Source organism: Amphiura filiformis, chromosome 13, assembly GCF_039555335.1.
Source record: "Amphiura filiformis chromosome 13, Afil_fr2py, whole genome shotgun sequence".
In the NCBI taxonomy this organism is placed as follows: domain Eukaryota; kingdom Metazoa; phylum Echinodermata; class Ophiuroidea; order Amphilepidida; family Amphiuridae; genus Amphiura; species Amphiura filiformis.
In genome coordinates, this window is record NC_092640.1 from 27,807,706 (window position 1) to 27,821,815 (window position 14,110).

General features: G+C 41.8%; 1 protein-coding gene across 1 annotated transcript in view; it reads right to left on the bottom strand.

Moving 5' to 3' along the window:
* Window positions 1-852: 852 nt before the first annotated feature.
* Window positions 853-14,110, bottom strand: part of LOC140168195 (membrane-associated transporter protein-like) — a 95,860-nt gene continuing 82,602 nt past the window's right edge. Inside the window, 1 exon segment of the mRNA XM_072191523.1 lies at window positions 853-1,705. Coding sequence (XP_072047624.1) covers window positions 1,481-1,705 — 225 coding nt within the window. The 3' untranslated portion in view covers window positions 853-1,480.

Consider the following 14,110-nt stretch of genomic DNA (forward strand, 5'->3'; position numbering starts at 1 on the left):
ATACCACCTTATTATGCTTATATGCTACATCTACTGCTATGTATATATAAATTCTGCAATTTAATAGTACTGGGATTCATTCTCTGTGTAATTTACATTCCAACATTTTACCTAAATACCTGTACAACACTTTGGTGTACCTTCACGTTAACATTGGTTAAGGGGTAAGGCTATACGCTGGAGGACTTGTCGGGAGTTTGTGCAATACCTATACAAGGATTTAAAATTGATTTTAAATTTATTGTCATAATACAGGATATAATCTTAATTTACAACTGCGCTCTGACAAAAATAATGTTCACCACTTATGACATATTACAATCGAATTAAGTACGAAATGGGATGGCACTAACGATTTATCACGAAGATTGGTCCCAAATATTTATATCACGAACATTACATTGGTCCCAAATATTTCTCATGAATCAAATTCTAAAATAAAAGGTAGGATGGCCTGCTACAATATCACAACCCCTAATGTGCATAGCTGGAGACCCAAAGTCACCAGTTTTTAGCATGTGTAATCTGATGATAAAAACATGCCACAGAAATTAAAACAAAATGTGCATGCGACAGCAGATCAATTTAGTAATAGAGTGCTTGCACGGAAGGTCATTAGTTCAAATCATTCTCCAGACACGCTCCAGAAGACATGCAAATGTCAACATCAACCGTGAACTGTTAATGTTGGTGCCATTCAATAGTACCGATTTGTTAACATGGCATCGCGTGACGTGCCTCGTTTACGGTCGGTAGCCTCCATAAAGAAAAAAAAAACATACAAAAAAAAAAAAAAAAAAACCAACAACCAAAACACCAACATCTGTTTTATATGTATCATTATAATTACAGCAGCATGTCTTTACTCTGGGATTCACAAAAAAATCATAATGTGTGAGTATAAATTCAAAGGGATAATCAATACGACTGCTGAAATAACAATAACATTATACTTATATTAATGAAGACCTTTGGTATAAGTTACTAAGTTTATCTCTTCACATCATGACATTATTCATCAAAATTGTTATACAATATGTTATATAGACACAATTCACAGTTCTTAAAATATACACAAAGTTTTACAATTTTTTACTTAGAATCTACTGGAGGATTTTATGTAATACGAGGGTCATTCACAAAGTCCTGCTTCCTTTTATTGGAAATGGTTCTACAATCGCTCTTTTTCTTACATTTCTTAACAATATAATTTTTTGTACTACCATCTTGTACGTTAAGCGCAACTGTTTACCACACATTTTCGTTCAAAAAGGAAGGTAGTACAAACAGCATGAGTAAAGCTTTTTCTTGGACACGCTTTTTTTTGTTTTTGCTGTATACATAAACTTGATATGCCACTTTGAAATAAGCAGCACAAAACGAGATCAGTATTCCTGAGACCCAAGCGTATTTTCATCGACATTTTCCAATAATCATCGCAGAACTTTATGAACGACCCAGGTATTTTGCATATGTTACGTCATAAACCGGCATACATGACTTGGGAAGCAGCTATTGATCCAAGGAAGCTTAGGATGCACGCGGCGACAACCACAGCTGTTGTAGTACCTACTGCATGGACCACACTACCCATGCATACAGAGAGGAAGAACTGAGCGACGAATACCATACTTTGCACAAGGGAGACATCGGTACCGAGACCACGAATCTGTTTTGGTTGACCCGGTCTTGCCTCCTGTTCAAACTACAATAGAAACAAAAGAACAAGCAGAATGAGATTACTAGATACTTCCTAAAATAAGTTTTACAACAGACGTCTAATTAATTGCTCCGGAATTTACAAGACTGCCCAATTGCGCCAATTTCTAAGGTAAATGATGCCATTGACCAGTGTCAAAGGTCACACTGATGTAAACTTAAACTTAATGCGCTGTTCAACTAGCGTGATTAATGTTATTTTCTTTCATCAATCACATTATTGCACTGGATTCTTTGATGGTTTACGTATGCATGGCAAACAAAACAAAACACAACACGTTTTCTCATTCTATACGTCACCTGTTTATTTTGGGTTATGAAAACAGTAACTAGCAATTGGCTATTCCATTTGAAATTCATACACCCCCTATGGAAGACATGACCTTAATCTCCCACACTGGGGTGTAGATTTCCGATTGACTCACCCATTTAAGTAGTCTCGTTTTAAATTCACACTCCCTGTGTGAGAGATTAAGGTCATGTCTTCCATAAGCATTGGTAAGGGGTGTATGTATTTTAACTGGAACAGCTCAATCTTTCATATCACACATTTCTGAAAGATACCGATAGCTGTTGGTCGTGTAATATAAAGCCGCTAGCCTCGGTGCTTGTTTCAATTGCGCTAAAACACATGTTTTGAGTGTGGATAATGCGGGGGAAGCAGAACTTTTATGCAGTAAGCATGATAAGAGTGTTTTGGTTGCAACTCACTTGTAACGGATGTTATTTATGTTATTTCGAAAATCTTGTACCATATTATTGGATTCTTGTTGAAAAGAATATGTATTTAGTTGTTGGTAACGAGAATCAAATAGTTTCAGTATTCGGCGATCAAATTCGACTTTTGATTTCAATAACCTCTTCTCTTCTCTTCTCTTCTCTTCTCTTCTCTTCTCTTCTCTTTATACCCGCATGCGAAGCATGGACGGGTATATTGCCATCCTGTGGTTTCTTATACCCGCATGCGAAGCATGGACGGGTATATTGTTATCCTGTGGTTTCTTATACCCGCATGCGAAGCATGGACGGGTATATTGTTATCCTTATACCCGCATGCGAAGCATGGACGGGTATATTGTTATCCTTTGGTTTCTTCTCCTTCTTCTCCTCCATCAAACACATCATGCTGTCAAGGCTAGCGCTAAAACTACAAAGGCCCTGGGGCCCATATGTGGTACACTTATGGGCCCTACCCCGTAGAAGTGCCTTTTGCCCATCTTGGCCCCAGAGGTCAAAGGTCACGGGCCCCAGGGGTCCAAATGTGAAAATACAAAGCACGCCGTTTCTCATCAAATGAAGCAGCCTCAGGGCCCTGAGTTGGTACACTGATAGCCCTAGGGGTACTCTATATATACAAATATACAAGAGCCCCATATGTTATATATTATGGGCCCCAGGGGCCCATATGTTAAAATATGGTGCAACAAATTAACAAGCCTAGCTCTATAAGTATAAGATGACTAGGGCTCATATGTGGCATATGTATGGGCCCTAAGATGTAGATGTGCCTTTTGCCCATTTTGGCCCCATATGTACAAGGCTAGGGGCCCCAGGGGCCTAAATGTTAAAACAAAGGGCCGGCCGTTTCTCAGCAAATAAAGTAGCTACAGGGTTCAGATTTGGTACACAGATAGGTCTTTAGTATTATATTGTCATATGTATATATAACCCCCATATGTCACATAACATGGGCCCCAGGGCCCAAAAAGCTAAAACATAGGGCCGGTCGTTACTCACTAAATAAAGCAGCTACAGTGCCCAGCTTGAGTTTTCTGATAGTACTTGAGAATTATACTTTAACATATGTACATGAGCCCCATATGTTATATATTATGGGCCCCAGGGCCCCAAATGTTAAAAAATAAGGAGCAACAGATTGACAAGGCTAGCTCTAAAAGTACAAGATCACTAGGGCTCATATGTAGCATATGTATGGACCCTAAGTTGTAGATGTGCCTTTTGCCCATTTTGGCCCCAGATGTGCAAAGCTGGGGGCCCCAGGGGCCCTAATGTTAAAACAAAGGGCCGGTCGTTTCTCAGCAAATAAAATAGCTACATGGTTCAGATTTGGTACACAGATAGGTCTTTTAGTATTATATTGTCATATGTATATATAACCCCATATGTCACATAATATGGGCCCCAGGGCCCCAAACGCTAAAACATGGGGCCGGCCGTTACTCAGTAAATAAAGCAGCTACAATGCCCAGCTTGATTCTACTGATAGCACTTGAGAATCATACTTCAACATATGTACATGAGCCCCATAAGTCATATATATTGGGCCCCAGGGCCCCAAATGTTAAAACAAAGGGCCGGCCGTTTCTCATCATATAAACCAGCTTTATGGCTCAGAGTTTGTACACAGATTACACCTGTGAATTACATTGTTATATGTACATATGAGCCCCATACATCACATAATATTGGCCCCAGGGCCCCAAACGCTAAAACATAGGGCCGGCCGTTACTCAGTAAATAAAGTAGCTACAGTGGCCAGCTTGAGTCTACTGATAGCACTAGAGAATTATACTTCAACATAATTATGTACATGGGCCTCATAAGTCAAATATTATGGGCCCCAGGGCCCCAAATGTTAAAACCAAGGGCGGGCCGTTTCTCATCAAAGAAAGCAGCTTCTGGGCTCAGAATTTGTACACAGATAGCACCTGAGAATTATATTGTTACTAACATCCACACACCCATCCACCCCACACACGTACATACTTTACATAATCCCCCTGAAATGGCCCCAAATAGGCTGTTCCGTTTAATTTACATACTCCCTCTGAAATGGCTGTTCCATTTAATTTACATACTTCCTCTGGAATAGTTTTCCCCCTAATCATATTGCATAGCCTCACTGTGAATAAGAGAGACTATTACCCATTGGCTGTTCCATTTAATTTACATACTCCCTCTGAAATCGCCCCCCCAAAAAGCTGTTCCGTTTAATTTACATACTCCTCTGAAATGGCTGTTCCATTTAATTTACATACTCCCTCTGGAATAGTTTCCCCTAATCATATTGCATAGCCTCACTGTGAGTAAGAGAGACTGACAACAGCAACCTATGGAGAGTAAGAGAGACGACTCCCCTGCGAGGGGACTTTTTACAATTTCTTTATTTTAAGTGCTACGACAGTGCAACCTATTCAATTAAAGCTTGTGACTTGGACTTTCACTTTTTACACATTTTCCGCCCAATTGGGCGACTTTTTACAATTTCTTTATTTTAAGTCCTCAGCAAAATAAGGACTGTAAGTTTGGGTACACCGATAACATGCGGTTATAGCCGTATTTGTGTACAAATATATAGCCTTCTAGTTTGGTTTCTTCTTCTTCTTCTTCTCCTCCTCCTTCTCCTTCTCCATCAAACACATCATTCTGTCAAGGCTAGCGCTAAAACTACAAAGGCCCTGGGGCCCATATGTGGTACACTTATGGGCCCTACCCCGTAGAAGTGCCTTTTGCCCATCTTGGCCCCAGAGGTCAAAGGTCACGGGCCCCAGGGGCCCAAATGTGAAAATACAAAGCACGCCGTTTCTCATCAAATGAAGCAGCCTCGGGGCCCTCAGTTGGTACACTGATAGCCCTAGGGGCACTCTATATTTACAAATATACAAGAGCCCCATATGTTATATATTATGGGCCCCAGGGGCCCAAATGTTACAATATGGTGCAACAGATTGACAAGCCTAGCTCTAAAAGTACAATATCACTAGGGCTCATACATGGCATATGTATGGGCCCTAAGTTGTAGATGTGCCTTTTGCCCGTTTTGGCCCCAGATTTACAAGGCTAGGGGCCCCAGGGGCCAAAATGTTAAAACAAAGGGCCGGCCGTTTCTCAGCAAATAAAGTAGCTACAGGGTTCAGATTTGGTACACAGGTAGGTCTTTAGTATTGTATTGTCAAATGTATGTATAACCCCATATGTCACATAATATGGGCCCCAAGGCCCCAAACGCTAAAACATAGGGCCGGCCGTTACTCAGTAAATAAAGCAGCTACAATGCCCAGCTTGAGTTTACTGATAGCACTTGAGAATTATACTTCAACATATGTACAAGAGCCTCATAAGTAAAAAAATATGGGCCCCAGGGCCCCACATGTTAAAACAAAGGGCCGGCCGTTTCTCATCAGTTAAAGCAGCTTTAGGGCTCAGAGTTTGTACACAGATTGCACCTGAGAATTTCATTGTTATATGTACATATGAGCCCCATATACCACATAATATGGGCCCCAGGGCCCCAAATGCTAAAACATAGGGCCAGCCATTACTCAGTAAATAAAGCAGCTACAGGGTTCAGATTTGGTACACAGATAGGTCTTTAGTATTATATTGTCATATGTATATATAATCCCCATATGTCACATAATATGGGCCCCAGGGCCCCAAACGCTAAAACATAGGGCCGGCCGTTACTCAGTATATAAAGCAGCTACAATGCCCAGCTTGAGTCTACTGATAGCACTTGAGAATCATACTTTAACATATGTACATGAGCCCCATAAGTCATATATATTGGGCCCCAGGGCCCCAAATGTTAAAACAAAGGGCCGGCCGTTTCTCATCAAAGAAAGCAGCTTCCGGGCTCAGAATATGTACACAGATAGCACCTGAGAAGTATATTGTTACTAACACCCACACGCCCATCCACCTCACACACGTAGGACTAAACAGACAGATCGTATTATCATAATTGGAAATACCAGCGTGAAGCGTTAAGGCTGTTCCAGTTAAATTACATACCCATTGGCTGTTCCATTTAATTTACATACTCCCTCTGAAATGGCCCCCAAAGGCTGTTCCGTATAATTTACATACTTCCTCTGAAATGGCTGTTCCATTTAATTTACATACTCCCTCTGGAATAGTCGCCTCTGAATCATATTGCATAGCCTCACTGTGAGTAAGAGAGACTGACAACAGCACCCTATGGAGAATAAGAGAGACGACTCCCCTGTGAGGGGACTTTTTACAATTTCTTTATTTTAAGTGCTACGACAGTGCAACCTACATTCAATTAAAGCTTGTGACTTGGACTTTCACTTTTTACACATTTTCTGCCCAATTGGGCGACTTTTTACAATTTCTTTATTTTAAGTCCTCAGCAAATAAGGACTGTAAGTTTGGGTACATGCAGGTATAGCCGTATTTGTGTACAAATATATAGCCTTCTAGTTATACCCGCATGCAATAGCATGCAGGGTATCTTCCCATCCTGTGGTTTCTCCTTCTCCTCCTTCTCCTTCTCCATCAAACACATCATTCTGTCAAGGCTAGCGCTAAAACTACAAAGGCCCTGGGGCCCATATGTGGTACACTTATGGGCCCTACCCTGTAGAAGTGCCTTTTGCCCATCTTGGCCCCAGAGGTCAAAGGTCACGGGCCCCAGGGGCCCAAATGTGAAAATACAAAGCATGCCGTTTCTCATCAAATGAAGCAGCCTCAGGGCCCTGAGTTGGTACACTGATAGCCCTAGGGGCACTCTATATTTACAAATATACAAGAGCCCCATATGTTATATATTATGGGCCCCAGGGGCCCAAATGTTACAATATGGTGCAACAGATTGACAAGCCTAGCTCCAAAAGTACAAGATCACTAGGGCTCATACATGGCATATGTATGGGCCCTAAGTTTTAGATGTGCCTTTTGCCCATTTTGGCCCCAGATGTACAAGGCTAGGGGCCCCAGGGGCCAAAATGTTAAAAAAAAGGGCCGGCCGTTTCTCAGCAAATAAAGTAGCTACAGGGTTCAGATTTGGTACACAGATAGGTCTTTAGTATTATATTGTCAAATGTATGTATAACCCCCATATGTCACATAATATGGGCCCCAGGGCCCCACATGTTAAAACAAAGGGCCGGCCGTTACTCTGTAAATAAAGCAGCTTTAGGGCTCAGAGTTAGTACACAGATTGCACCTGAAAATCACATTGTTATATGTACATGTGAGCCGCATATATTACATTATATGGGCCCCAGGGCCCCAAAACGCTAAAACATAGGGCCGGCCGTTACTCAGTAAATAAAGCAGCTACAGTACCCAGCTTGAGTCTACTGATAGCACTAGAGAATTAAACTTCAACATATGTCCATGGGCCTCATAAGTCAAATATTATGGGCCCCATGGCCCCAAATGTTAAAACAAAGGGCCGGCCGTTTCTCATCAAATCAAGCAGCTTCCGGGCTCAGAATTTGTACACAGTAGCACCTGAGAATTATATTGTTATTAACACCCACATACCCCCCCCCCACATGTAGGACTAAACAGACATATCCGTATTATAATTATTAATATAATGATTGGAAATACCAGCGTGAAGCGTTAAGGCTGCTCCAGTTAAATTACATACCCATTGGCTGTTCTATTTAATTTACGTACTCCTCTGAAATGGTCCCAAAATAGGCTGTTCCGTTTAATTTAAATACTCCCTCTGACATGGCTGTTCCGTTTAATTTACATACTCCCTCGGGGATAGTTTCCCCCAATCATAAGCGAGACTGACAACAGCAATCTATGGAGAGACAACTCCCTGGCAGGGGACTTTTTACAAGTTCTTTTTTAAAGTGCTACGAGAGTGCAACCTGCATTAAATTAAAGCTTGTGACTTGGTTTTTACACTTTTTTTTACGACTTTTTACAATTTCTATATTTTAAGTCCTCAGCAATTTGTACACAGATAGCACCTGAGAATTATATTGTTACTAACACCCACGCACGCACCCATCCACCCCACACACGTAGGACTAAACAGACAGACCGTATTATATCATAATTGGAAATACCAGCGTGAAGCGTTAAGGCTGTTCCAGTTAAATTACATACCCATTGGCTGTTCCATTTAATTTACATACGCCCTCTGAAATGGCCCCAAAAAAGGCTGTTCCGTTTAATTTACATACTCCCTCTGAATTGGCTGTTCCGTTTAATTTACATACTCCCTCTGGAATAGTTTCCCCTAATCATATTGTATAGCCTCGCTGTGAGTAAGACTAGAGAGACTGACAACAGCAACCTATGGAGAGTAAGAGAGACGACTCCCTGGGAGGGACTTTTACTATTTCTTTATTTTAAGTGCTACGACAGTGCAACCTACATTCAATTAAAGCTTGTGACTTGGACTTTCACTTTTTACACATTTTCTGCCCAATTGGGCGACTTTTTACAATTTCTTTATTTTAAGTCCTCAGCAAATAAGGACTGTAAGTTTGGGTACATGCGGGTATAGCCGTATTTGTGTACAAATATATAGCCTTCTAGTTATACCCGCATGCAATAGCATGCAGGGTATCTTCCCATCCTGTGGTTTCTCCTTCTCCTCCTTCTCCTTCTCCATCAAACACATCATTCTGTCAAGGCTAGCGCTAAAACTACAAAGGCCCTGGGGCCCATATGTGGTACACTTATGGGCCCTACCCTGTAGAAGTGCCTTTTGCCCATCTTGGCCCCAGAGGTCAAAGGTCACGGGCCCCAGGGGCCCAAATGTGAAAATACAAAGCATGCCGTTTCTCATCAAATGAAGCAGCCTCAGGGCCCTGAGTTGGTACACTGATAGCCCTAGGGGCACTCTATATTTACAAATATACAAGAGCCCCATATGTTATATATTATGGGCCCCAGGGGCCCAAATGTTACAATATGGTGCAACAGATTGACAAGCCTAGCTCCAAAAGTACAAGATCACTAGGGCTCATACATGGCATATGTATGGGCCCTAAGTTTTAGATGTGCCTTTTGCCCATTTTGGCCCCAGATGTACAAGGCTAGGGGCCCCAGGGGCCAAAATGTTAAAAAAAGGGCCGGCCGTTTCTCAGCAAATAAAGTAGCTACAGGGTTCAGATTTGGTACACAGATAGGTCTTTAGTATTATATTGTCAAATGTATGTATAACCCCCATACGTCACATAATATGGGCCCCAGGGCCCCACATGTTAAAACAAAGGGCCGGCCGTTACTCTGTAAATAAAGCAGCTTTAGGGCTCAGAGTTAGTACACAGATTGCACCTGAAAATCACATTGTTATATGTACATGTGAGCCGCATATATTACATTATATGGGCCCCAGGGCCCCAAAACGCTAAAACATAGGGCCGGCCGTTACTCAGTAAATAAAGCAGCTACAGTACCCAGCTTGAGTCTACTGATAGCACTAGAGAATTAAACTTCAACATATGTCCATGGGCCTCATAAGTCAAATATTATGGGCCCCATGGCCCCAAATGTTAAAACAAAGGGCCGGCCGTTTCTCATCAAATCAAGCAGCTTCCGGGCTCAGAATTTGTACACAGTAGCACCTGAGAATTATATTGTTATTAACACCCACATACCCCCCCCCCCCACATGTAGGACTAAACAGACATATCCGTATTATAATTATTAATATAATGATTGGAAATACCAGCGTGAAGCGTTAAGGCTGCTCCAGTTAAATTACATACCCATTGGCTGTTCTATTTAATTTACGTACTCCCTCTGAAATGGTCCCAAAATAGGCTGTTCCGTTTAATTTAAATACTCCCTCTGACATGGCTGTTCCGTTTAATTTACATACTCCCTCTGGAATAGTTTCCCCTAATCATAAGAGAGACTGACAACAGCAATCTATGGAGAGACAACTCCCCTGGCAGGGGACTTTTTACAAGTTCTTTTTTTAAAGTGCTACGAGAGTGCAACCTGCATTAAATTAAAGCTTGTGACTTGGTTTTTACACTTTTTTTTACGACTTTTTACAATTTCTATATTTTAAGTCCTCAGCAATTTGTACACAGATAGCACCTGAGAATTATATTGTTACTAACACCCACGCACGCACCCATCCACCCCACACACGTAGGACTAAACAGACAGACCGTATTATATCATAATTGGAAATACCAGCGTGAAGCGTTAAGGCTGTTCCAGTTAAATTACATACCCATTGGCTGTTCCATTTAATTTACATACGCCCTCTGAAATGGCCCCCAAAAAGGCTGTTCCGTTTAATTTACATACTCCCTCTGAATTGGCTGTTCCGTTTAATTTACATACTCCTCTGGAATAGTTTCCCTAATCATATTGTATAGCCTCGCTGTGAGTAAGACTAGAGAGACTGACAACAGCAACCTATGGAGAGTAAGAGAGACGACTCCCCTGGGAGGGGACTTTTTACTATTTCTTTATTTTAAGTGCTACGACAGTGCAACCTACATTCAATTAAAGCTTGTGACTTGGACTTTCACTTTTTACACATTTTCTGCCCAATTGGGCGACTTTTTACACTTTCTTTATTTAAGTCCTCAGCAAATAAGGACTGTAAGTTTGGGTACACCGATAACATGCGGATATCGCCGTATTTGTGTACAAATATATAGCCTTCTAGTTCTCCTTCTTCTTCTCCTTCTCCATCAAACACATCATTCTGTCAAGGCTAGCGCTAAAACTACAAAGGCCCTGGGGCCCATATGTGGTACACTTATGGGCCCTACCCCTGTAGAAGTGCCTTTTGCCCATCTTGGCCCCAGAGGTCAAAGGTCACGGGCCCCAGGGGCCCAAATGTGAAAAATACAAAGCACGCCGTTTCTCATCAAATGAAGCAGCCTCAGGGCCCTGAGTTGGTACACTGATAGCCCTTGGGGCACTCTATATTTACAAATATACAAGAGCCCCATATGTTATATATTGTGGGCCCCAAGGGCCCAAATGTTAAAATATGGTGCAACAGATTGACAAGCCTAGCTCTATAAGTATAAGATGACTAGGGCTCATATGTGGCATATGTATGGGCCCTAAGTTGTAGATGTGCCTTTTGCACATTTTGGAACCATATGTATAAGGCTAGGGGCCCCAGGGGCCTAAATTTTAAAACAAAGGGCCGGCCGTTTCTCAGCAAATAAAGTAGCTACAGGGTTCAGATTTGGTACATAGATAGGTCTTTAGTATTATATTGTCATATGTATATATAACCCCCATATGTCTCATAATATGGGCCCCAGGGCCCCAAAAGCTAAAACATAGGGCCGGCCGTTACTCAGTAATTAAAGCAGCTACAATGCCCAGCTTGAGTTTTCTGATAGTACTTGAGAATTATACTTCAACATATGTACATGAGCCCCATAAGTCAAATATTATGGGCCCCAGGGCCCCAAATGTTAAAACAAAGGGCCGGCCGTTTCTTATCAAATAAAGCAGCTTCAGGGTTCAGAGTTTGTACACAGATTGCACCTGAGAATTATATAGTTATATGTATATATGAGCCCCATATGTCACATAATATGGGTCCAGGGCCCCAAACGCTAAAACAGGGCCGGCAGTAAATAAAGCAGCTACATTATTGGAAATACCAGCGGGAAGCGTTAAGGCTGTTCCAGTTAAATTACATACCCATTAGCTGTTCCATTTAATTTACATACTCCCTCTGAAACGTCCCCCAAAAGGCTGTTCCGTTTAATTTACATACTCCCTCTGAAATGGCTGTTCCATTTAATTTACATACTCCCTCTGGAATAGTTTCCCCTGAATCGTATTGCATAGCCTCACTGTGAGTAAGAGAGACTGACAACAGCAACCTATGGAGAGTAAGAGAGACGACTCCCCTGGGAGGGGACTTTTTACAATTTCTTTATTTTAAGTGCTACGACAGTGCAACCTACATTCAATTAAAGCTTGTGACTTGGACTTTCACTTTTTACACATTTTCTGCCCAATTGGTTGAATTTAGGGGCCTAAATTTTAAAACAAAGGGCCGGCCGTTTCTCAGCAAATAAAGTAGCTACAGGGTTCAGATTTGGTACATAGATAGGTCTTTAGTATTATATTGTCATATGTATATATAACCCCCATATGTCTCATAATATGGGCCCCAGGGCCCCAAAAGCTAAAACATAGGGCCGGCTGTTACTCAGTAATTAAAGCAGCTACAATGCCCAGCTTGAGTTTTCTGATAGTACTTGAGAATTATACTTCAACATATGTACATGAGCCCCATAAGTCAAATATTATGGGCCCCAGGGCCCCAAATGTTAAAACAAAGGGCCGGCCGTTTCTTATCAAATAAAGCAGCTTCAGGGTTCAGAGTTTGTACACAGATTGCACCTGAGAATTATATAGTTATATGTACATATGAGCCCCATATGTCACATAATATGGGTCCAGGGCCCCAAACGCTAAAACAGGGCCGGCAGTAAATAAAGCAGCTACATTATTGGAAATACCAGCGGGAAGCGTTAAGGCTGTTCCAGTTAAATTACATACCCATTAGCTGTTCCATTTAATTTACATACTCCCTCTGAAATGTCCCCAAAAGGCTGTTCCGTTTAATTTACATACTCCCTCTGAAATGGCTGTTCCATTTAATTTACATACTCCCTCTGGAATAGTTTCCCTGAATCGTATTGCATAGCCTCACTGTGAGTAAGAGAGACTGACAACAGCAAACTATGGAGAGTAAGAGAGACGACTCCCCTGGGAGGGACTTTTTACAATTTCTTTATTTTAAGTGCTACGACAGTGCAACCTACATTCAATTAAAGCTTGTGACTTGGACTTTCACTTTTTACACATTTTCTGCCCAATTGGTTGACTTTTTACAATTTTTTTTTTATTTAAAGTCCTCAGCAAATGAGGACTGTAAGTTTGGGTACACCGATAACATGCGGGTATAGCCGTATTTGTGTACAAATATATAGCCTTCTAGTTCTCCTTCTCTTCTCCTCCTTCTCCTATCAAACACATCATTCTGTCAAGGCTAGCGCTAAAACTACAAGGGCCCCAGGGCGCATATGTGGTACACTTATGGGCCCTACCCCGTAGATGTGCCTTTTGCCCATCTCGGCCCCAGAGGTCAAAGGTCACGGGCCCCAGGGGCCCAAATGTAAAAACACAAACCAGGCCGTTTCTTATCAGATGAAGCAGCCTCAGGGCCGTGTGTTGGTACACTGATAGCCCCAGGGGTACTCTATAAATACAAGTATACATGAGCCCCATATGTTATATATTACAGGCCCCAGGGCCCCAAAAATATGGGGCAACAGATTGACAAGCCTAGCTCTAAAGCTACAAGGGCACTAGGGCTCATATGTTGCACATGTATAAGCCATAAATTGTAGATGTGCCATTTTGGCTCCAGATGTACAAGGCTAGAGGCCCCAGGGGCCCAAATGTTAAAACAAAGGGCCGGCCGTTTCTCAGCAAATAAAGTAGCTACAGGGCTCAGATTTGGTACACAGATAGGTTTTCAGTATTATATTGTCATATGTATATATGTACCCCATATGTCACATAATATGGGCCCCTGGGTCCCAAACGCTAAAACATAGGGCCGGTTGTTACTCTGTAAATAAAGCAGCTTTAGGGCTCAGACTTAGTACACAGATTGCACCTGAAAATCACATTGTTATATGTA